The 26,114-nt window shown below is 43.8% G+C and overlaps 1 protein-coding gene across 2 annotated transcripts in view; it reads left to right on the top strand.

Moving 5' to 3' along the window:
• LOC140909014 (pannexin-1) overlaps positions 1 to 9,401 on the top strand; it is a 117,844-nt gene extending 108,443 nt beyond the window's left edge. Inside the window, exons 5-6 of one of the 2 annotated variants that reach the window (XM_073337357.1) lie at positions 1,459 to 1,668; positions 1,883 to 1,956. In XM_073337357.1, the coding sequence (XP_073193458.1) occupies positions 1,459 to 1,640 (182 nt within the window). In that variant the 3' untranslated portion in view covers positions 1,641 to 1,668; positions 1,883 to 1,956. Of the gene's footprint in view, positions 1 to 1,458; positions 1,669 to 1,882 lie in introns of both variants that reach the window. The other variant, XM_073337374.1, reaches the window with a different exon arrangement.
• Positions 9,402 to 26,114: the final 16,713 nt, after the last annotated feature.

The raw sequence follows: 26,114 nt of genomic DNA on the forward strand, positions 1-26,114 counted from the left end.
CCAAACTGTAAACCTTGTATATAATGGAAACCACTTCAAGCCTGGGGGTGTGGCAGCACCCCCACCCCATCCCTAGCTCCAGCAGCTATGTCTACAACTCCTTCATGACCATTGCCACATGCAGAGGGACCACTCCAGTTCTACTGCAGTGGGGCCTTACTTGGTCACAGAGGAGAGGGGAAAATCTGTCCCTAAGTGATTTCACCAGGATCATAGGGTGTCAGAATCCAGAATAGAGCACTTAAACCATAATAGTCCATCCCCTGCCCAGACCTGGTTAATTCTATTGAGCAATCATGATAATACGAGAATAAGTGTTCAGATACTATGGTAATGAGGGTAGCATATTTTATATTACAGAGCACTCACTCAGATCCTGCTCTTTCTACAGAAACATAACCTGGCTTCAGATAATGCTCTTTCCACTTATGGTGTTGATTGTGATTCCAAATCGCTGTTTGAAGGAAATTACCAGTCATGTTGTACATGGAGAGAGAGAGAGAGAGAGAGAGCCTCTTCCTGCAGTGGCGGGAATGGCTGGGAACTCTGACCATATTTAGCTCAGATAGGAGGGAACTGCAGATGCAGCTGTGGAACAATAATGGAAACATCAGGAACCTGCTGCCAATATCCCCTTAACCAATATGTTTTAGAAGCATGCGCTAACATTTTTAGGAATTCTTTGTAAAATGTTCATCAGTGACAACTCATCGTTAGCCTGCATAAGAAGTTCATGAAAGATACTATGTTAGCACTGGAGAACACTGAGATTAAGTCAAAGAACAGTGTCCAAGGCAGGGGATACTTAAATAATTTTTCAGCACAGTAGTGATACTGTCTCTTCTGCCTAATATAATGGAGGAAGCATCAGCTTAAGAGAAATGTTCATGATGTAGTATTCTAAGTCACTCCCCTCCCCCATATAAACACTTGCAAAATAAAATAAAAAATCCAAGATGCCCTAATGACAGGAATGTTTTTATTAGAGTTGGTCAGAACACTGGTGACTGTTTGTTGCTGGCATGTGCTGTTTTGTCAAAGCTAAAATGTATCGATATCAACAGGAAAGTTTCTGAGGTTCATGGTGGATTCTCCAGTCGCTGAGAGGGAGTAACTTATTGAAAACCTGACCTTTTTGAATCTGAAAACTGATCTTTCAACTTGATTCTGTTTTGTGAAAGTGTTCAAGAGGTTTTTGTTGTGTTCCGATGTGGAATGAAAACAAATGTTGAAACTCAAAAGGTGTCATGAAATGGATGTATGGTTCACCAGTCAGCTCTCATTTTTATAGGTTTTGTATGAAGGTTGAGTATGATGATTGTGGTCTTTGATCTGCACTAGGAGGACTAAGGGTCGCATTTAACTGCCCCCACATTTTCTCCTGCCTATAGTGATATTAGCAGGATTTAATAAAAGATTTTACAAACCGAGGTACTGATTCTAGTTCCTTTGCACAAGAACAAAAAGGGCGCCAAGAAGACTTCTTTCCCACACCTCAGAGGACAGGAACAGCCAGAATCCTAGCACTACGGACCATCCTAGAAGTGGAGATAGGCCTGGGGGATGGCTCCAGAACCCCATGCACCAGCTCGTGGTTCTACACCAGCTCTGGGTTCTGCATTTCCAAAAGGAAGCTGTAAGGTGCTCCTCAGGCTCAGCATTTGACAGGTAGTGCCACTAGGAGGGTGCCCTTTGAGTATGTCCCTGTACAAAGCCACACACTAACCTCGCTATAGTACAAAGCAAAGGTGAAAATAGATTGCGGGTTTGTGTTTTTTAAATCTCTGAGGCTGGTATTTTGTTGTAAGGAAAGCAGGAATATTTGCTTATGACGAAATGGTGTGATGGATTTTCATTGTAACAAGCGTTTGCTTTTGTTTAGTTTTAACAGATCTGCTCCCAAGTTGTGATACAAGCTCAAGCAACGAAGATAAGAAGGTTCGTCAAAGACTTATAGATTCTTCATGCTGATTGCTCCTGCACGCTCCTCTTTTGAGGGTTATAGCACAGGACAACTGCCCTCTCTCCCTACCTCCAACACAAGCCACGCCGAACACAGGGCACTGCCTTTCTCAACGAATAGACTGGATTTGGGGTCCTAGCAGTTCACAAGAGAGGATAAACCAGTTTGCAGACTGTTTATGTATTGTACAGTTAACCTCGTATCACAAAAGGCATCATCTAGAGTTTGACTATTTACAAAACCACTTAAATATGAATTATGGAAAAGTGAAATCCATCGGGTAATTAGCATGCAGAATGAATTACCAGAAGCAGCAGTTGAAGCTGAGACCATTTAAACAGTAGAAGTGTGCTTACAGCGACAAAACACTGAATTGTATAGACACTAGAAACAGATGGACAGATTCCATCCTGAGATGGCATGGTATTGAGGTGTGTGTAACAGAGTGCTGGAAATGCCAGACTTTGTTACTTGCCACCTAGAGTCCAGTTCTGCAGCTCTTACTCCATCTATTGTGGCAAGATGGCCGATTTTAGTCTGGTGGGTCCTGTGCTTTTCTTGGCGGGGAGCTAAGATGCCCCCCTTTGCCCCTACTCTTGGGTGCCGAGAGCCCCGCTACTAGCCTGGGAAGGTGGTAGAGGAGGGAAGCAGGGGAGGGATCTGGGTTTGCTCCTCTTTCTGAGTCCCAGCCCCTCTCAACCCCTGTGGGTTTCTCACCCTCGTCCCCCTTAGGTGGGATTACGCTCAGTCCTTAGATGCTGGGGGGGGAGGGAGTCTACCTGTCCTGCTGGGCAGGGTCTCCCTTACTTCAATTCTCAGGTTTTCCAAATCTTTCAACACACTCCAAGCTCCAGTCCTTCCTCCTCCTCCCTTGTCTGCCTGACACAGGGGGTTTTATTAGGTTCCTAAAAGGGCCTTAACTGACACAGGTGCTCCAATTAACCTGAAGCCACCTTCCCTAGTCTACAGGGAACCACAGGGAACTTAATTAGCCTTGAGCTTATATATTTCCCCTCTAGCACTCCCTCACTGTTCCTTGGCCCTCCTGTATCACACTATGTTAAGGTAAAATATCCCATTCATTGCAGTGGGTATCAAAGGAGATGTGTTAGATCTGGGTTTAGAACTAAAGTGTTCTTGGCTCCCTAGCCTGTAAAGTTAATGGGAGTTTTATTTGAGTATGGACTGCAAGATTTCAATCCTTAATTCTATTTCTTAACTGATATTAACTTGTCCCTCTGAATAATGGATTCTAAAGACTAGGGGCTGAACAACAGTGATAACCCCTATTACAGGGGTTTGCCTTGTCTATGCTGATGTCAAGAACCTGTATTTTATATCCATTGTGTTTAAAGTAGCCACTTTTTAACATTTATTGGGTCTCAAATACAGTATAGAACGCACATCTTCCATGACACGCCTTATAAGAAAAGCATGCATGGCATTCTCAGTTATATTACAGTAACAACTACAGGCCTCAGGTCAGGGCCCACTGGGCTAGGCAGGATACAGAAGAAGACAGTCCCTGCCTCAGAATTTGCAATCTTAGTTAAAGATCTGATACAAAGGGTAATTGAAACAAACCGAACAGAAGAGGACGATGATGTGGTGATAGAAATATGGACATATTTTGTGGCAAAATCATTGATCCACAGAGGCATTTTGTAATTCAGAAAGGTACTGCCATAATTCGTTCATGTGGTGTGTTTTTTTAATTGCTGTGGGGGCATTTCATTCAATTTGTAACAGTGTTCCAAATGGGGGTTCATGTCAGCATCCTGGCATTTCTTTCAAATGGCAAATTAAGCCTAATTACCATGGAACTCTTGAATATACAGTAGAACCTCAGAGTTACGAACACCTTGGGAATGGAGGTTATTCGTAACTCTGAACAAAACATTATGGTTGTTCTTTCAAAAGTTTACAACTGAACATTGACTTAATACAGCTTTGAAACTTTACTGTGCAGAAGAAAAATTCTGGTTTTAACCATCCTAATTTAAATGAAACACGCACAGAAACAGTTTCCTGACTTTGTCAAATCTTTTTTTTTAACTTTCCCTTTGTGTTACTAGTTTACATTTAACACAGTACTGTACAGTATTTGCTTCTTTTTTTTTTTTTTTTGTCTCTGCTGCCTGATTGCACACTTCCTGTTCCAAATGAGGTGTGTGGTTGACCAGCGGCGTATTAACGCCTAGGCCGACAAATTTGCAGGGGCGGCAAATTTATAATAGCAGCCAGAGGCTGCTTCCCCTGGCGCTGGTTCACGCCCTCCACCCCTGGCCCCGCCCCAACTCCACCCAGTCCCCGTCCCCTCCCTGCCCCTATTGGTCCCCTTCCCCAAATCCCCGCCCCAGCCCCGCCTCCTCTCCTAAGCAAGCTGCGTTCCCCCCCCTTCTTCGCGAAGCTGTTTCGTGCACTAGCACTGGCAGGGAGCGGGGAGAAGCAGGACCCGGCAGCGTGCTCAGGGGAGGAGGCGGAGTGGAGGTGAGCTGGGGCGGCAATTATTTCAGGGCCTAGGGGCAGCAAAATCTTTAATCCGCCACTGTGGTTGACCGATCAGTTCGTAACTTGGGTGTTTGTAACTCTGACGTTCTACTGTAGAGGGAAGAGATTTTTTTCTTAATTACCAGAATAGTAATGCATATCTTTCACAGCTTTTAAATAGTCACTGGTTTTATCATATGGTCTGGCATGAGAATGACCTTTTAACTGATTAGTGTCAGCTATAACTTTTGTCCAAAAATGCAGTTTAAAAAACACTTAAACAGAACATTAATGACAGTGCCTAGCAGTATCTAAATAAGTCTTAACATTTGCTTTCCCATTTAGCTTATTCACTGGGTTCCTTTTAACATATGTAGAATCAACACTGCAAAAAAGATTTGTTGATAGTATGAATGGGATAACCAGTAAGTAATTAGTGTTAAACCTTTCACTCAAAATTATTAATGAACAACCTAGGTGCTAGGATAGTACAATAAGAACTACTTGGGTATTTTATACCTTATGGCCAAGATAAGCCTTAAAAGGCTATTTCTAAAATAGTTTTATCCAGAAATATGTCTATTTAACTCTGAAATCGGTACTCCTTGTTTGTTCTTAAATTGGAGCTGAGATTTTTCTAAATGGCCATCTGACCCTCTTTAATTAAACAACCCCTCTGTAAAAAACCTTAAAAGCCACTGATCATCCATATGTACATTCCTCTGATGGTGTGCATCTGCCAGAGATTGGAGTCTTTCGGCCTACAGTACCCTTAGAACGCACATGCACTCCTCAGTCTTCATGTTTCAAGGTTGAGGCACGCTATCCACTATTCAGTTCTTCTCACCATCTCAGGGCTTAGAGATGGAGCCTGACTCTCAGAGATGGCCAGCCTCTCTCTTATTATTTATAGCTCATAGTGTTTATAGTGTTAGTGTTTTAGGCATTAGGTTGACTGTTGCGACCCTTTTTAGTTGTTAGAATCTTATTCGTCACCAGTATGGTGTCATCCAGTTCTACCGAATTCAAATGCTGCCCCTCATGCAAGGGAGCTATCCCAGCCTCTGATGGATAATCGTCATGCCCCTGTCTGGGAGAATCACAGTCCCAGTAAATACACCCTTTGTGAGACCTTCAGCTGTCAGGCTAGAAAGAACAGGGAGGCCCGCCATCAGGTCTTCCTAATGACTACGCCCATGATATACGCTTCCAAACCAGGCTCATTAGACACCCCCCACCCCCCTCCACATGAGGACCTTCAGAGCCCCGGATCATAAATGCAGGCTTATTGTCTGACTAGAATCACAACATTGTCCTCCAACAGACAGCAGGGAGCCAGAAGTCCCAGAGGTAGATTGCCTACCATGGTTTCTTCTAAAGAAAGCTTCCCATGATACCAATAATTATCTGAGACTCCACAGTCTGGAATGGTTCCTATTGAAGCTCAGTCTTGAGCTGAGTCTGACCATACGGTATTGTAATGCCCAGCACCAAAATCCAGGATTTTGGGAAAAAGTTTGGCATGAAACCCCAATGTTGTCTACCTCAGTGGCCATGGCACAGACTCTCTTGGCACCAGAACCAGGCTGATCAGGGCACCTGTACCATGACTCTAGTGGAGACTGCAATACCGCTGTGGGAAAACCTGGTTCCAGGTCACCTGTCTATGCCACCTCACACGGCACCATTCAGATTCTTAGCACTGATGGCTCTGCAGAACCCCAATCTTCCCCTGGTCAGCTATAAGCATTTCATTCGGCACCGACTATCCACTCGTGCAGCACCATGGGTCCACTGCATTGCCCGTGGATCCAGCATGCACATTCTCCTCAGCTTGATCTTCGAAACTGGCGGTCAAGGAATATCTGTACCAGCAGCATCTTGACTCACCCAGCTTCTCACCACAGCCCTTTACATCTTGTGAGGAGTGTCAGAACTCCCTATAAGAATGATATTGGGATCCACTGAACCCAAACTAATGGTTCTCTAATCCCCGGCTACCAGATTCTTACTCACCACTGCCCATGGTGCCCTTGTTGGGGACTATGGTCAGCTCAGAGCAACTGTGAGCTGAGGGAGCAGAAGACTGTCTCCTCCACGGCACCGCACAGATGAACACCCCAGTAACCCTTCCTGGTTCCAACACAGCCTCAAGCAGAGGACAAAGAGCCTGATGAGGGGCTGTGAGGCTGATGGCCCCACAGATGGGCAACTATAAGGGATTTCAAAAACTACTGAAAAGGATGGCTGAGGCCCTCCAAATCCCTATTGAAGAGGTACAACAACAGACGTAATAGCGTTGACTTAATGTACCTAGACGAGGACAGGTCCCTGATTCAGAATGATCAGGATCAGTTGGTAAACTGAGCACAAGCAAACAATGTGCATTTAATACAGCTAAATGTAAATATTGATCTAGGAACAGAATGTAGGCAATACTTAGAGGATCCTTATACTAGGAAGCAGTGACTCTAAACAAAGATTGGCGGCTCATGATGGATGATCAGCAGAGCTCCCAATGTGACACTGTGGCCACAAGAGCTAATGTGATACTGGGACGTATAAATGCAAATCTCAAGTAGCAGCAGAGAGGTTATTTTACCTCTGTATTTGGTACTGGTGCAACCACTGCTGGAATGCTGTGTCCAGTTCTGGTACCCACAATTCAGGAAGGATGTTGATAAATTGGAGAGAATTCAGAGAAAAGCCACAAGACTGATTAAAGGATTAGAAATATGCCTTGTAGTGATTGAGCTCCTTGAGTCTTTCTATTTAGCTTAACAAAGAGAAGATCAAGGGATGACTTCTTTACAGTCTATAAATACCTACATGGGGAACAAATATTTAATAATGGGCTCTTCAATCCAGCAAAGAAAGGTAGAACACGACCCAATGGCTGGAAGCTGAAGCTAGACAAATTCACACAGGAAATAGCCATTGCAACAATTTACCAAGGTCCATGGTGGACGATCCGTCATTGACCATTTTTAAACTAAGATTGGATGTTTTTTTCTAAAAGCTCTGCTGTAGGAATTATTTGTGTTTTACAGGAAGTCAGACTAGATTAGCATAGTGGTTCCTTCTGGCCTTAGAATCTATGAATAGTGTATTTAAATGAAGCATGTCAAATGTTAAAATTGTGTGTTGCATATTTACTTCCAAAGTAATGAGATGTAAGATCTTGTAATGTATTAGCATTGGATGGAATAGTTAGTAGGTTTTTATTCCTTAAAACTTGAAACTCACGAAAGTCAAGTATTTTTGTGGTGTATAACTTTGTGTCCATTTCTTTAGCAACATGAGTATTAGTGCAGTGTAGTAAAAGTCTGTTTGTGAAAGCATGATTGGAGAGATGCTTGTGGATGTTTGTTTTTAAACTGAATGGTACAGTGCAGTGGTTCTTTAAAGGGACACTTCCAGGTTGATTTAAACACAATTTTGCAGACTGGAATAGCTTCATGAGATATTTTGGTGATGATTCAGGGGACAGTCACTCTGCAACTGGGCAACAAAGAAAGTAACAGAACGCCACTAGCCATCACCTTCAGTCCCCAACTAAAACCTCTCCAGTGCATCATCAAAGATCTACAACCTATCCTGAAGGACGATCCCTCACTCTCCCAGATCTTGGGAGACAGGACAGTCGTCGCTTACAGGCAGTGTAATGACTCATCCCCCAATCTGAAGCAAAAACTCACCAGCAACCACATACCACACAACAAAAACACTAACCCAGGAACCTATCCTTGCAACAAAGCCCGTTGCCAACTCTGTCCACATATCTATTCAAGGGACACCATCATGAGACCTAATCACATCAGCCACACTATCAGAGGCTCATTCACCTGCACATCTACCAATGTGCCAGCAATGCCCCTCTGCCATGTACATTGGCCAAACCGGACAGTCTCTATGCAAAAGAATAAATGGATACAAATCAGACATCAAGAATTATAACATTCAAAAACCAGTCGGAGAACACTTCAGCCTCCCTGGACACTCAATTACAGACCTAAAAGTGGCAATTCTTCAACAGAAAAACTTCAAAAACAGACTCCAATGAGAAACAGCAGAACTGGAATTAATCTGCAAACTGGACACCATTAAATTAGGCTTGACTAAAGACTGGGAGTGGATGAGTCATTACACTAACTAAAAACTATTTCCCCTTGCTAATTTTCCCCCTACTGTTCCTCACACCTTCTTGTCAACTGTTTGAAATAGGCCATCCTGATTATCACTACAAAAGTTTTTTTTTTCTCTTGCTGATAATAGCCTACCTTAATTGATTGGTTTCATTCAGAGTTGGTATGGCAACCCCCATTTTTTCATGTTCTCTGTATATATGTGTGTGTATATGTGTATGTATATATAATTCCTACTGTATTTTCCACTGCATGCATCTGATGAAGTGGGCTTTAGCCCACGAAAGCTTATGATCAAATAAATTTGTTAGTCTCTAAAGTGCCACAAGTCCTCCTCATTTTTTCTGCTGATACAGACTAACACGGCTACCACTCTGAAACCTCTGAGCACTCAGTTGACCTTCCAAATTTTAAGCTCAAAAAAATACACCCTCTTACACACAAGTAAAAACAATAAAAGTCCCCAAACATGTGATAATACTTGAAAATGTTCTTCTGAAAACAACAAATGCTCCATATTTTGATGTTACTGATGTAGTTTCTCAATTGATTTCTAAATTAAGAACCCAGACCTGTTCATCCATTTACTTGTAAACATGTAAACTTGACTTCAGGACTGGGCCCTAAACAAATTGGCTAGTCTGTGTATTGCAATCATATTGGCTGCCATTAAAACATCACTAGCACATGGAGGCTGGAAATTAACAGTTGCTAAATGTACAAACAGCAAGATAAAGTAGTGATGTATATTGCACTTCTTCAATGTCAGTCCAAATTAAAATGTGCTGTCTGGAAAAAGGAAAGTCTTTGGCCTTTGTCATTTTAATTACATGAATATCACTGTTTTTATGTGATTTATTTTCATGGCAGGATGGGCATGGGTGAACGCGTTATATACTGAAATGCACAGAGAGATTAACTCCGTTACAATGCTGTCAGACTTACTTGACTGTAATCTTGAAAGACACGTTCCCCACAATACATCAGACACACAAGTTGCTTTTGTTAGCTGGATCAACAAGCCTCGTTACAGTCACGGGCAGTGATCTTTTCTGTTCTTTGGATGAATATGGTGTAAAGTCCTTCTGGAAACCCAAAACATCACCAAAAATATGTTAACAATTTATAACTGATATGTCCTTTTTAGAGCAATCAGTCACTGTATACATGGAAAGGTTGAATTGTCCTTCGCTATTAAATTTCAGTCCCAGCAGCATCACCAGTTGGTGAGTTCACTATATAAGCACTCCACACATGACAATGGGAAATCTGGAAGCACCTGTTGGCATGTGAGCAGAGTTTGGCTGACCAAAAGCCTATGGGTTGTTCAGTTAAAGATGGAGGAGGAGGACCAAGGGCAAGGTTCAGAGACCCTATGAGGAACTGGAAAGTTTTATTTACGTGATCTCTCCTACCCAACCCACCTGTGTAAGTGCCTCAGCATGAAACTTACATGCACCCCTATCAGCCTTGAGCAGTGGGCTGATCCTTTCCTGGAGAGGATAATCAGTTACTCAGCCACAACACCAAGGATATCTCTGAGTGGACAGAGCTATTAGCAAGGGCCTGATCCAAATTTCAGTGAAACAGAGTTGGAGTCTTTCCACGCATAAGTTGGATCAAACCATAGGAGATAAATACCAGAGAAACTGTTCCAAATAAAAAATAACCCTGTGCACTGTGCATAAAGAATGAGTGCCCCCATTAAACTGCTGCTTCCAGAGGACCATAGTAAATTCTAAAGGTATATTAGAGACGGTCGAGTGGCAGCTTGAGCTTGTATGGAAAGCAAGTCAGCCATCAACAATTCAATTTTCTTTGTGCGTCTGGAAAGAGATCCTATGACACAAGCCTAGTCTTGACAGGGACAACTGTCTCCAAATTAAGATTGCATTCTTGTTTTTGACCTGTGGACCAAAACCTACAAGGGTTATGACATGTATGAGACCATATGTAAATAGAAAAGGAGTACTTGTGGCACCTTAGAGACTAACCAATTTATTAGAGCATAAGCTTTCGTGAGCTACAGCTCACTTCATCAGATGAAGTGAGCTGTAGCTCACGAAAGCTTATGTGAGCTGTAGCTCACGAAAGCTTATGCTCTAATAAATTGGTTAGTCTCTAAGGTGCCACAAGTACTCCTTTTCTTTTTGCGAATACAGACTAACACGGCTGTTACTCTGAAACCTGTCATATGTAAATAGTTAGAACTAATCTACCCTATGGAAGAATTCTTCCATCAACCTAGCATGGTCTGCACAGGGACTTAGATCATCTTAAACGTGTCAGTCACGTATGTGGATTTTTCAGACTCCTGACCGATATAGTTAAAACGACCTAATTTGCTAGTGTAGACCAGGCCTAAGAACTGCTATAATTTTGTTCTAAGTACATTTAATTTTTTTCTCTTGTGACAGTATTGTGGCCGAGTGTACATTTGCTATCATGCTCTTAAACTGGTTTTACAGAAAACTCCCTTAATCGAAACAATAGCAAGAGCAGAGGTGTGAATTCAGCACCCTTCCGGTACTGCAATAAGATTGACTATTAGGGCTTAAAAGGCTGTTTAGAGCTGTATTCTGCCACCGTATTCAAGTTGATTAGTATCTTATGCTGCATAGTACTCCTACTGAAATGGGTGGGGCTGCTCACAGAGGAAGGATTTATACAACATGAATAAGAGTGGCAGAATCCAGCTTTCAATGGCCATGTAATCAAATCAAAATCAGGCCATTTTTAGTCAAGAACTGAACTATGGATTTAGGGGCCTAGCTTTACACCAGAGGTTGGAAAATGTTGGCCTCTTTCCGTCAAACAAAGAAAATGTAAGAAAGAAAGAAAATTCAAAATGCCTAGAACTATGTTAGTGCAAAAATAAGGTTATGAATTTAAACACAAAAATTGGGGAATGAAAAACGTAATGGGCTCAGAACAAAAATAACTGTAGCATATTTGCACTCTGCTTGCTCCATCTGTCAACTGATGTCAGGGATGTCATCAATTCCAATTGATCATCAGGTCAATTGAGGTCAGGGATCATCAGACCAATTGTACAGGGTGAAAGTAACTTAAAGGACTTACCAGTATTCCAGAGTACTGAGCAGGGCGGCATGGCCTCAACTGGAAGAGGTGGGGCCTTTAAATACCCAGGCCTTTAAATCAAGATTTAAAGGCCGCAGGGCTCTGGCTGCCTCTGAGAGGCCTGGGGCCTTTAAATCACCCCCAGAGCTACCAGCTACAGAGGCGGCTGGGAACCCCGGGGCTCAGGGGCGATTTAAAGGGCTCCGGGCACTGTGGGGAGCCCCAGGCCAATTCCACTGCGGTTCGCCGTTCCAGGTCAATGGGGGCTGCGGGAAGCAGCGCGGGCCAGCCGCCAGTGGAAGCTGTGATTGGCCGAACCTGCGGACGCTGCAGGTAAACAAACTGTCCTGGCCTCCCAGCGGATTTCCCTGACCGGCCACATGCCAAAGGTTGCTGATCCCTGGTGTAGACATACCCTGACTGTCTTATTTGGACTCTTATCAAAGAAGATATTTATAGTGATTGTGGTGGGGGCTGATTAGCTGATGGTTGCTAGGCAATCTGTCTTTCAGAAACAGAGTCTCATTCTTTAGTACCAGCATGAGAGATAAAAAGGAGGTTACACTCCTGGGACAGATCCTGCTCCTGCTGAAGTCAGGAAATGACAAAATTCCCATTGACTCCCAGGGAAGAAAGCACAATAATGATCAAACCTCCATGTTTACTATTTATAAATATATTATCCTCACAGCAAAATGGCTGACTAAGTATTCTACAATTAGTTAACAACATAGTAAAAGCATCCTGATTGGTTAATAATTAAATCACACAGTGTTTTAGTATCATAAGAACATAAGAGTGGCCACACTGGGTCAGACCAAAGGTCCATCTAGCCCAGTATCCTGTCTTCCGACAGTGGCCAAGGCGTGGTGCCCCAGAGGGAATGAACAGAACGGGTAATCATCAAGTGATCCATCCCCTGTCACCCATTCCCAGCTTCTGGCAAACAAAGGCTAGGGACACCATCCCTGCCCATCCTGGCTAATAGCCATTGATGGACCTATTCTCCATGAATTTATCTAGGTCTTTTTTGAACCCTGTTATAGTCTTGGCCTTCACAACATCCTCTAGCAAAGAGTTCCACAGGTTGACTGTGCGTTGTGTGTGTCAGGATAGTTTACCATTGTGCCTTTAATACTGTCTCCTTGAGAAACCTTCAGCGCTCCTGAATACCCACTTTCTCTTAGATTTCCCCCACGCTATTTTCTTCTCTACAAATTCTGAGTTTGTTGAAGTCTGCTATTTTTGAAGTGCACAGTCCTTATTCTGCTGCTATCATTCCTTCCTTTCTTTAGAATCATGAAATCTACCATCTCATGATCACTTTCACCAAACTTGCCTTTCACCTCCACATTCGCTACTAATTCCTCCCTCTTGGAAAGAATTAAGTCTAAAATGGCTTTCTCCCTCACCCTTCCTCACCCCTGGTTACGTTCCACTTTCTGAAACAAAAAGTTGTCCTCAGTACATTCCAAGAACTTATTGGAAGTTTTGTGCTTTGCTGTATTACTTTTCCAACAGATGTCTGGATGGTTAAAATCCCCCATTACTATCAGATCTCATATTTTGGGTAGTTCTGTTATTTGTTCTAGAAGTGTCTCATCTACCTCCTCTTCCTGATTTAGTAGTCTACAGAAGACCCCTACTATGACATCATCCCTATTTTTTTACCCCAGTTATCTTTACCCACAGACTTTCAATTGGTCTCCTCCTGCCTCCTTCCGGACCTCAGAACAAGAGTATATATTCTTGAAGTATAATGCAACACCACCTCCCTTTTCATCTTACCTGCCCTTCCTGAACACGCTATATCCTTCTATAGCAATATTCCAGTCATGAGACTTATCCCACCAAGACTCTGCAATGCCAATTAACTCACAGTTTAGCTTACATACTAATATTTCCAATTCTCCTTGTTTATTCCCCATAGTACTTGCATTTGTGTATATCCATCTAAGAGGTTGAGCTGATTCCCCCTCTAATTTCCCTTTTGTCGCTCCTATGACCCCATTGTAATTTCCCCTGTTCCCCCTGCCTTGTGTCTCCCCCCACCATCATCTACCAGCTGCCTCTGGAGTGACAGGACTGTGGCCAGGAATCTAAGAGTAGAAGGGAGGAAATTTGGGGCAATGATACCATGGCAAATTGATACATTCACAGACTGTAGTCATGGGATCTTTACTGTCCATCACCTCATATTTGAGGTCTCGTCCGAAAGATGCGTGCTTCCCTGAAGAGAGAGGAAATTCGAAAGGTTTTTTCAGGGTCAGGAATGTGGCCTCTCTCCTCAGTTGCAACATCAGACAGTGGGAAATAGCAAGTTGATCTCAAAGAGCACAATTCCCAAATGAGAAAGCAGATGTTAGTACACATTATATGGCATCCACATTTTCAATGAACAGTGCAAAGGAGTAGAGTACATAGATTTAATTATATAAACCAGTTTTGATTATAAAGCAAACAAGTACTCGCTTCCTTTCGCCTCTAAGTTCTAAATAAGATTTTACCCTTATGGAAGAGTCCTACAGAATTGAATACAGAATGATTCCCTTTCCAAGGGTTTTTTAAGCCATCCTATAGACTTTGATAGAAAATTATATACCTGTATCAAATTACTTTGGATGTTTAAAAAAAAAATCAACGAAAATATCTCAGGTCAGAAGGGACCATTGTGACCACCCAGTCTGACCTCCCGCATAACACTGGCCATATAATTTGCCCGATGACCAGAGTGCAGAAGTGCCCATTGTTATCTCAAGAGTACTTACCTGACATCTGAGGTCTCAGCTAGAAGACTGACATTTAACACCCTTTCAAAAAGGAACATGTTAATGTGTATGCTGTTCTCACTCTTTCTTCTCTTTCTTTCATAGAGAAGTTAGAAGCCTAAATACCTTCCTGGACCTGGGCCCTAGAATCTCATTTTCATAAGTGTTAATCTCCTGAAACTCCTTCCAAACCCAAATCGGATTATTAAAATTTGATATGGAATAGGCTACTACTTGACAAAATGTGATTGTTTTGCTGTGTTCCTCATCTCCAATCCCCACCAGTTCCCTCTTTCTTTCTCTTAGTTGTGGTCACTCTGCTCTTCCCCATGTTCTTTTCATTTCTTCTTTACTCCACCTCAATCTCACCTCCCTTTCTTCAAAATCTGGGGGCTCAACACCTCTGAAAATCAGGCCATAAAATGGTGTAAAATTTGAGGCAGCAAAAATTAAAGATCACTCTTGAAAATGTGGACCTTAGTATGTACTAAGCTTTTATTTTTTGGTTTTGTGAGAGGGAAATTGAAATAGTTTGGGAAGAGTCTGCATCCTGCAATTGTAGAAGTTTAGCTAAATCTTACTACATAGCCGAAGTACGGTGCAATGATGGAATACTCACGTGGAAACTTTCAGATAACTTTAGACTCATGGACAGGACTGAACAGTCTGTATAGCCCTGAGTGCACACTTGTCGTTCTTTAAGAGATGAGAAGTAATTTCATGCAATTGCCTGGTAACAGAGATTTCAGAGCAAGTGTTCATAGAATCATAGGGTTGGAAAGGACCTCAGGAGGTCATCTAGTCCACCCCCCCTGCTCAAAGCAGGACCAATCCCCAATTTTTGGCCCAGATCCCTAAATGGCCCCCTCAAGGATTGAGCTCACGACCCTGGGTTTAGCAGGCCAATGCTCAAACCACTGAGCTAAAGTGAAAAGAAAAGGAGGACTTGTGGCACCTTAGAGACTAACCAATTTATTTGAGCATGAGCTTTCGTGAGCTACAGCTCACTTCATCAGATGTTTACCGTGGAAACTGCAGCAGACTTTATATACACACAGAAATCATGAAACAATACCTCCTCCCACCCCACTGTCCTGCTGGTAATAGCTTATCTAAAGTGATCAACAACCTGGATTTGTGCTGGAAATGGCCCACCTGTTGATCACTTTAGATAAGCTATTACCAGCAGGACAGTGGGGTGGGAGGAGGTATTGTTTCATGATTTCTGTGTGTATATAAAGTCTGCTGCAGTTTCCACGGTAAACATCTGATGAAGTGAGCTGTAGCTCACGAAAGCTCATGCTCAAATAAATTGGTTAGTCTCTAAGGTGCCACAAGTCCTCCTTTTCTTTTTGCGAATACAGACTAACACGGCTGTTCCTCTGAAACCTGAGCTAAAGTGGAATTTGTGAGCTACATCCTAAGGTTACAAAAAGAGACTTTCCAAACATTTTCTTTTTCTGGATTATGCAGTGCAATTCTGATACCAAATGAAATGAAACTGGGGTGGGGGAGGCAATTTTACATTGTGTAATCCAAGTATATTTTACTTATAGGACCTTGTGAAATTTGGGACACCAAAGTGAATATCCTACTCGTGATCTCATGAGTGAAATCCTGGCACCATTAAAGTCAATGGGAGGTTTGCTACTTCACTGGAGCCAGAATTTCACCCCCATTTCTCTCTCTCTCTCTCTCTCTCTCTTTTTTTTTTCAAATGCCACTCCCTATGGCCCTGATTCTTCAGGGTGTTGAGTGGTGCTGAGTATCCTCATCTCCCACTGAAGTGCCAAGGCTATGCTGGCAGCAAGAGGAGAGGGGAAACCACATCACAGAAGGGTATTTCCAGAAGCTTGAGGAGAGTTCCCCGAAAATCTGCGGGGTGGAGGGGCTGGGCATGGGGTTGCTGGGATTGGAAGGATCACAGAGTGGGAGCTGGCTGGAAGTCTGGGAGAGATTGCATAGCAAGGGGAGAGAGTTGAAGGGATGATGTAGGAGGGTGGGTATGAATAGTGTGAAATTAAAGTGCCTCTGGCATTTGGGTTCCAAAACAAAATTAATTACAGCAGCAGGACATTTGCGGCTCATTATTCATACACATGCACTTTCTTAGATTTTTGTGTGTGTGTTCCCGTCTGGCATCTCTTGATTAAACAAAAACGCTGGAGAAAATAACATAAATTACAGAGAAATCATGGTTTGTCAGCTGCATAATGAATGAAAAGTGCTGTATTTTCCCCACAGGCATAAAAAATAAAACCTGTAAGACAGGCTACATCTTAATTCATACATAGGGAAAATGGCCAAACAGATTTCAAAGAATATAAAACAAATCAGAACATTTTAAAAGAGAAGAACTTCAATATTAGGATCAGAGTGCATATTTTACTTATCTAGGTAGCCTTATGTTCTGGGAATAGAGTTTGAAAGCCATGTTCCTTCTAATAAATGTAATTGCTCTTTCAGCATGACATTACATAAGGTACATGTCGATAGACTACAAATGAGCTTTGCCAGGATTTCAAAGGTATTTAGGAGCCTAATGATGCAGATAAACATCTAGATGCTTTTGGTACCTATCAGCATCCTTAAGCTCCTAAATACTTTTGGAAATCTGTCCTGTGTTTAGTCAGCTGTGCACACTTGTCTTAGTGCATTAAGAATGGGGGGAATCTTACCCTTTTATGAAGAATCAGTCACAGGTTGCTCCCAGAGGCAGGTTATTGGATTAATGAGCCGATCCTCTGGCCAGTCTTGCAAAGGGTATGTGCAAAAGTTATAGATTCTTACTCTTTGTATATTCAGTAAGGGCTAGAATGCTAGATTATAAAAGCCTTACTCACAATGTGAGCATTTTCTCAGAGAAAGAGTCCCAATGAAGTCAGTAAGGCTACTCCTGTGACTTTGGCCTGGTCTACACTGCAAAATTATGTTGATTTCGGTCACCTTGCATTGACCTGTTTGTGCATGTGTCTACACTCAAATTTGTCTCTAAGCAATGGGAGCATCCTGTTACAGCAACGTCACCTTCCCGAACAGCATGGAGGCATTGTCAAGCTACTGAGGTTGACACAGTGTGAGTGTGATCTATGTTGACTCAGTCCTCCAACTGCTGTCCAACACAACGTCCTGTTTCTGGCAACAGTGACCACTCTGGTCACATTGTTGTTAAGCCCCTTGCCCAGGAGTCATGGAAAGTGGAAGCCATCCCACCCTTAAAAAACACTGTGTATTTCTGAAATGCCTTACTCTGACTACCCAGCTTGGTGAGCACACCTAAGAGCTCTCCCTTGTTCTCTGCAGCTGCTCAACTTACCATTCTGGCTGCACTCTCTGTAGTAGAGAGAGAGCCCGGAACATGGGGCCTGGTGCAAGGCTTGAACCAAAATCAGCAAAAGCCATGCTATGAGCAAAAGTCAGGCCCTGTCATGAAAGAGATGCTTGCTTACAACGTCACTGTCCAGTGCATGAACTTGGCAAAAGCATGGTTAGCATTGCTAAAACACAAGCACTCTAAGAAGTACTAGATACTGGGTATTCATGTAAACACATTCCAGAAGGCTATTCCAGGTACACCCCAGCATAGAGTTATGGCATAAACACAACCCTGGGAGATGGTACAGGAACACACTGACACCAAGTAAGACAAGGAGGGGAGGACAGGATGATGGATGGAGATGTTTTGTTTGAACCAGTAGGTCCATAGGTTTGGGAATTATGTCAGGAGTGTAATGCGTAACTTGTTTTTAATCGCTGTATAAAAGAGAGCTCATAGGAGAAGCACCTTTGTCCAGCCTAGGGGGGCAGCAGAAAGTCCTGCTGTTGACTGAGCTGAAGCCACTGTCACAGGAATACATGTGTTAGTTACCTGTAGCTCCTATGGGGTGCTAGGACCGTGCTTCGTAGGCAATACCTGACCGAGGGCCTTTGCCACGGAACCAAAGCTGTGGTCTTTCTGGGTAGTACTCTTGAGGTCTGCTAGGCTGGCTGTCGGTAAAGGCTGGTACAGCATATGGAAAGAAAAGACTTGCACGCCACTGACAACATGCTGTAGCTGCACTCCTGCCTGGAGTAGACAGACCCGGCTGTGCGGGGCCTGTGGGGAGCGGAGGCTGTGCAAACACAGCTCTGGACCAGCTATAGAAATGTGGACATCTCAGAAAAAGTTGCACAGAGGGAAGACGGGGATTAGCAGCAGTGCCACGTAAAAGCGAAGGAATTGCGGCAGGCATAGCAGGGAGGAGCAGCTGTGCTTTCTATGGCTGCTACCCTCAGGAGTGAGACATCCGCTAACCTCACCACCGCCTGTGGAAAATGGTGCCAGTATTTAGTGCCCCTGCCCCATGCTTCTACCCATGGAAATAGGGACCAAAATTTTGTTTTATGCAACCAGAAGTCTTAACGCCCTTTTGCTCCCACCCCACCCCACCCCCCAGGTGGGCCATACTCACCATGGCTGGGGCTCAAGAGCGGTACTGTGTAGACACGCGCCAAAGCTGAAATACCCGTAAGCATGTCTTACTAAACATTTTATGGGACTAAGGGAAGGGAGTTTGGAAACTTCTCTTTCTCTTTCCATTTTGACTGTAAATCCAGTGATACATTATCTTTATTAGTTCACCACACATACTGCAGCATGCCTAGCAGTACGCAGAGCATCCCATGCTTGTAAATGTACAGCACCCTGGAACTCACAGGTTCAAGAAAACACCCAGTTGTGTGTGTGCATGTGAGCAAGCACCACAGAATTCACAGGTTCAGTACAACCCAGAGACGGGGAATTATTATAGCTATCCACCAAGTACTGCTGAATTCTTAGCAGCACCCAAACCGTCAGGCCCAGAGCACAGTCCAGTGCAGCACATTAATGCCTGAATGCAAACGGACTCAGGGCCTTCTTTCAGATCCAGCAAATGGACAGCACCTCAGGTCCAAAGGGGGGGCCACCATCCTTAGGGAAGGGTTGGAAAGAGTTTGGCCTACTGAGGCCCAATAAGACTGAGGGGTGCTTATTTGGAGCTGAAGCTGTGGTGGACTTGTGGCCACTGGACAACCCCTGGGTGGGATATGAAGGACTGTTCGCCAGCCAGAGCCCATGCTGGAGGTGGGGGTTATCTCTGGTAAGCTTATTAACATGCATGTAGGTTCTTTTGTTGTATTTTATATGTGTTTTCTGTAGAGCATTTATGTTAAGAATAAATGTGCTTAGAAAGAGCTGGGTGGTAACTTGACTTGGGCGACTAGACCATGTACCATCTGTGAAGAAAAAGTAAAGCATGCTGGCTTAGGCAGTTTGACTTTGCTGGGGAGCCTGGAAATACCCCAGTCAGGAGGGAGAGAGACAAAGATCTCCACCCAACAGGGGTACCGGCAGGGGAACTGGGAGGCTGTGAGTGCGTGCCCTTGCTGAACCACTGAGGGGAAATATGGGTGTAGTTGCTCTGAACTGTGACCAGGTTCTTTAAAGGAAACTGGATTTTAAAGCCATTCTTTTTATTTTGCTCAGCCTGCTATTGCCTAAAAGTTTCTCCACAAAATGAACATCACTCCCCAAAGGAAAACAGGAAGAGTAAGTCTTTGCCATCAGCAGCACAGTAATGTAGCAATTCCCCAATGTTACTGTCCCACAGTAAAGTAACCCCCTGAAATCGATCTAGTGCAACTTCAGTGAAAGAAAATCTGCACCTTCTCAGCAGACGTGCCAGTTGTCATTCAAAGGCTTTTATATGGAGTTGTATGAGGGCAGGAGACACTGTGGGAAAACAAGCGAGCCAATCTAATTCCTTTTTGCATTCAGCAGTGACTCAAGGTGGAGAATTTTAATCAGAAAACAGCTTTTGTGTTTATCTGTCTTTCAGATTGATGGATGGGAATTTAATTGTACTCAGCAGAGCAGTGTAGCATGACTCACTGTGCCCACTGAAGAGGCTCTGGTCAACATAACAGAATTTAAAGTATGAGCAACAAAAAGGCTAGACCAAAAACTGAATTAGGGGAGACCCTGAGAATTTTATGTAGGCTTTTTAAAAATTAATTAGATCAGGTATGTATTATGGAGAATTCAGTATTAAAGGAAGGAACCTTAATGCAGGATGCATTATTCCATTTCTACATGAAAAGGGTCTTTTGTTCTTTGCAAAAACTCTCAGTTGAGACAAGGGAATGCTTAGCTTTTTAATACCAGTGGGCACTTTATACAAGTTCTTTCAGAATCATTGATTTCCCTGCACCTTAATGTACAGGAGAGACCAGAGGTTTAATCCTCAGGGTTCATAATTTCTATCAGGTTCCAACTTCATTTCCTATAAGTAGCTATTATATTATATGCTTAGCCTGCATACGAGGGCGTATCTGGAAAGATTCTCTTTCAGGTTTTTGCTTTTTTTTTAATGTTTAAAACTTATTGACAATGTTATGAATGTAGAAATAAAGCAATCCACAATTACAAATAATATAACAGTAGAAGGGTCAGCTTTTCATTGGAGTTATATCTTACATCAGCTGAGGATATCATCCAAATTACGTATGTATGAAAAGCATTAAAAATAACGATGGATCCAAGTGGATCCCTCGTGCATGGCATGCCCTTTGCAATGCTTTGCTGCCATAGCCCCCAGCCTGCTCTGCTCACAAACAGCCTCCAGCATGTAAGTCACTCCCAGTTATGTCTGTGTTTGTGCTGCAGCCAGCCAGCCACACCTTGGTTCTTACTGGCCGTGGTTATATTCAGGGTGACCTCCACATGCTCCTAGTCCTAGATTTCGCCCCCAGAAATTCATGGCATGTACTGCCCAGCCCTTTCCTGGACAATAACTTTAATACAATACGAGAAACAATACACACACAGCTTGCCACCCCACATGGAGCAGGGATGGGGTGGCTTGGGGAGGGGGCAGAAAGAGGTGAGGAAGAGGCAGGGTTGGGGCAGGAAGAGGTGGGGTGAGGGTGGGGCCTTGGGGGAAGAGGTGGAGTGGGGGGTGGGGGTGGAGCGGGGGCAGGAAGAGCTGGGCAGGGGCGGGAGGTTGGGGGAACAGGTAGAGTGGCAGAGGGGCCTGGGGATGAACAGGGGCTGAACACCCTTGGGGAAAATTAGCACCTGTACACAGGAGAATGGATTGAAGGGACAGGGAAAGCTGTCAGGAGCTGGTTATGGCTTTCTGATTCTGTGGGCTGATTTATCTGCTGGGTCTTGGCATAGAGCAGTGTGGGGGCTGCTGTGTCTTTTGCCAGTTGAGAGTCAACAGACTGGGACAACGGAGCCAGAGCAGGGATGAGAGTTGGGCCCAAAGTCACAGTAAATAGCAATGGTTAAAGCAGATTGAGAGCTCTCACTATGCCAAATGGAGGAGGAGGAGCTGTGGGGGGAGCTCCCCCTCTTTTGGCGGGGGACGACGACTGTGCGCTCTTAAAGGGAGTTAGGGTGGTAAGGGGGGGTGTTAAGAGCTCTCAGAACCTTGGAGGTGCCCATGACTTTGCACACAACAGACTCTGAATTCTGATTATTTTGCTACTTTGGCTGATGGGTTAAATGAATCAACCTTTGCCTAAATTCTAACCACGTGAACTGTAAAAATCTATCCCTGCCTATGAGCCCCCTCCTCACAGTGCTGACGATTGATTTTTCACATCAATACTTCTACAACCCCAAAGGCCAACTTTTAGCATCTACTGTAGCTACATCAATGTACAGAGCAAATTCCAAGTGTTTCCATGGTGAGGGGTGCTTTGGGGTCACTGGAGTTACCAGCAGGAGAGTGGGGTGGGAGGGGGTATTGTTTCATGGTCTCTGTGTATATAATGTCTTCTGCAGTTTCCACAGCATGCATCCGATGAAGTGAGCTGTAGCTCACGAAAGCTCATGCTCAAATAAATTGGTTAGTCTCTAAGGTGCCACAAGTCCTCCTTTTCTTTTTGCTGTTACTCTGAAATCTGTAGACTCTGTGTACAGCTGTTCCTTTTCCAGCCACACCCTGTCCTCTGCATCCCAGAAGCAGAAGGCCCCGTCTGAAAAACTTAAAGCAAAATGCATGCAGTTTTGTATTCCATCACAGTGGATTACTTGAACATTCCTATTTACATAGAACTATTCTATCTTCTAAACTAATCAGCAGTGATTCAGGCAATGTAGGCCGCAGGACTGGGAGTCAGAAGATTTAGGTCGCCGCTCCGGACAGATCCGACTGAATTTAAGCCCTGCTAATAGGTCCACGAAAGATTGCTGTTACCATAGAACAGTGATTTTCAACCTCTAGTCCATGGACCAATGGGGTCTACAAACTATGCCTAAGATTTCCAAAGGGGTCTGCACCTGCATTAGACATTTTTTAGGGGTTTGCAAATGAAAAAAGGTTAAAACCCACTGAGATAGACTCAGCCGTGTTGGGAAAATGTGCAGCTTCACTGCCTACGGCAAGGCACCAGAGTCCTTCTGTCTCAAAGGGACAGAATTTCTCTTGGAGCCCATCAGTACATGGAGGAGGAGCACACGCTGTTACCCGGGGTTCTTTCAACCCAAAGCCGCTGGTAACTTTTACTCTGTGCGAGGTGGTGTCAGAAATAAATCGGGGGAGACACGGCCATCAGACCGATAGGTGGCGGGCACAAGCAGGACAACACAAGAGTGCTTTCACTTAAAGCTAAACTTTACTTAGTCTCAAGCACTTAGGCACGTTGGCAAAAGGTTAGTAAAACACCCCAACCCTTGATAATTACCAAAGCTGAGTGTGGCTCTCAAGTGACACAGCGGCAGGCTTCCGGTGGCCAAATCTTCCGTCTGCCAGTGGGGACTCGAGATGTATCCAGAGGGAGAGTCCAAAAAGAGTCCTACTACCTCAAACTTTCCCCCCTTATTTATACTTTAGTAACAGAATGACATGTCCCTTAAAGAAAACTTGTTAAGTAAGCAGTTTCAATAGTCAAGCAAGAAGTTCCTTCTGATTATCAATTAACCAGGTGTGTTTTTTTTCCAGAGTTTGCAGCCTTGAGGCTCCAATAGATATTTCTGGGGCACATCTTGCTCTTCGAAAATGCAGGTATCAGCCACTTCAACACAATTCTTATCAGGAAGGATATGGGGTCAAGCTGCCCTCTCTGTGGCACCCAAAGACCCCTCTCCCTTCCTGCCTTGGTTAAGCTAAGCCTGCTGACTTGGCCAATTTACAGCCTGCTGACTTGCCTGCTTTTAGCAATAAGTCATAGTGGTTTCAGGCATTTTACTGGTTTGCCAAAGTCTCCCCGTACAACACAATGTTACACCCCTTAATGGGATACAGCCTATGATAAATATGTTCCAGTGAGGACAGCCAGCACAGCTGGCTGCAGGGGGCACAGAGCTATGGCTCCAGCTACTTTACACCCCTCCCAGCCTCTTTGGGACCCCTGTACTCCCATGGAAGTAGTGAGGGATCAATCCCTGAACTCTTCTGTGGTCAAGGACTACCATTCTGCTTGGCTCTTACATGCAGTGTGCAAGCAGGGGGAGAAGTCTTACTCACCTACCTGTCTCCAACTAGCCACCTGCATAAGGGCAAGGCAGAATCTAGCCCTTAGCAAGGGGAAAGGAACAGCTGAAAAAAACACATGCCAATTAAATGTGGCTTTGAAAATAGTACTAAGTGTGCTGGATTGTGATTGTGGTTCCTTCAGCCAGACCTTTGAGTCCTACTGAATTGTGCCAGATCCTCAGCTGGTGAAATTTGTCATAGTTCCATTGACTTCAGTGGAATGCTACCAGTTTACACCAGCAGAGGATTTGGCATAAAAATTCACGTTCTAGCCAGATCCAGGGGTTGCTGAATAATGATGTAGTTTCCATCTTTTCCAGAAGACTAGGACAATCATGTTAGTGCTCTATCAGGTCACTGGGCACAGGACAACCTATTTGGAAGAGTAAAATGTCCTTGAAGCTCTTTCTGCTCTATATAATTTCTTATATTGTGCTCAGCGCTGTAGTATCTGAGCACCTGCCAGTCGCGCATTAAGCAACATGACTGACATCTGTCATGTGGTGTTTGTTTTCTCATCCTCTCCTCAGGGGGAGGCACAAGCACTGGAGTGTCTTGTCTTGGTAGGTGTGTTAGGTTTTGTTGTACTTGTTTCTATGTACTTATGTTGGAGAAGGCTGGTCGAAGAACTGCGCCTTGCACTTGGAGAAGAAGGCAGTGAGGTTTGTGATGGTCCTTAGTTCCTGTGAGTGTTCATTTCACACTCTTACTGGCCCCCAGAAAGTTCTGTCTCCACCACAGATGAACTTTACCCTTATTATAGAGGAGTTCCATTGGGCCTGAGGAGCAAAATTGTCAAGCACGGTCTTCATCCCAGAGTTTTAGGCTATCTTTTAGATATCCAGAGCTCAGGTCATGGAGCGCCTTGAAAATAAGGTCTGATACCCTGAACTTGACTCATTCTACGAAAAGCCAGCGAGCATAGGTCAGGTCTGATGTTTCCGCAATTCCCTGTGTTGCTGAGATGTGCTGCAATGTTCTGTACTAGTTAGAGTTTCCCAAGTGTTGAAGGCTTCTTACCCAGGTATATCACATTGCTATAGTGTGAATAACTGAGGCCAGGTCATCTATCTGGAAGGGGTGGAATCTCCTAGACCAGTGCTTCTCAAGCTATCTGACGTGGGGGAACGGCAAGAACCAGTTTTATCCAGGGTAGGTTTCTTCAGTGTTGGTTGGACTGTTGTGTGTTTTGAAGGTGGAAAGGAAGATTCTGTCTCTGACTAAAGCATTGGCTATTTCAGATCAGGAGTGGCACCAATTGCTCATAACCTTTCGACAAGCCAAGAAGTGTTTGGGTGGGATTCCAAGTCTTGGGTCGAGATTCCCTTTGGGAATCCAGAATTTCTTGATAAGAGAATGCCCTGAACTCAGAATGCAGGCAAGCCTTTGAGTATAGGGAGAATGGATACCTGTTGTTTGAGAAGATTTCCTGCTTCTTGCATCTCATTTCTATACCTGCCAGTTTTCAGCACCTGCTTGCTTCTTTTTACTGTTTTTAAGGCCAATCTTCAATGGAACTACTTGAGGAGAAAGGTGCTACTTGGTGTCAGTAAGGGAGAAGTGTCAGAGATTCCATGAAGTACACTAGGGATTTGCTATTGCTATTGATTTTTACGTTGAAAGTGCACACATACTGTGGTGATGGGTGGCAGTATGAAGCCCTTAGATAGTCAGGGAATCACAATCTGGCCCTCAGTGATTCCCACACATTAAATATCCAGGACACTTACATTCCACTGAAAAATGATGTGAAATTTCATATATTTTAAATCTGGGCAATCCAGGCCATTTCTCTGCCCTAATAGTTAATTCTCCATATTGCAGAGACATTGGCCTTGTTTCCCTGGGCTGGGCAAGGAATGTATTGAGAGTGAGTTTAATCTCACGCAGTCAAATTGAATGTAAAAAAATATGTGATGTCATTCTCATTTCTTTCTCTGGTCTGTCTAGGTAAATTATACCCCCTTCGATTAGTGGATATTCCTCAGGGTGGCCCATGTAGGTTTTGTCTGTCTTCAGTATTATTATAGTATGATCATTACATAGTATGCATTGTCAGTTTTGTCTACCCCAGGGGTGGGAAAACTTTTTGGCCCAAGGGTCACATTGGAGTTGCGAAACTGTATAGAGGGCAGGTAGGGAAGGCTGTGCCTCCCCAAACAGC

The sequence above is a fragment of the Lepidochelys kempii genome, chromosome 1 (genome assembly GCF_965140285.1).
Source record: "Lepidochelys kempii isolate rLepKem1 chromosome 1, rLepKem1.hap1, whole genome shotgun sequence".
Taxonomy (NCBI): Eukaryota; Metazoa; Chordata; order Testudines; family Cheloniidae; genus Lepidochelys; species Lepidochelys kempii.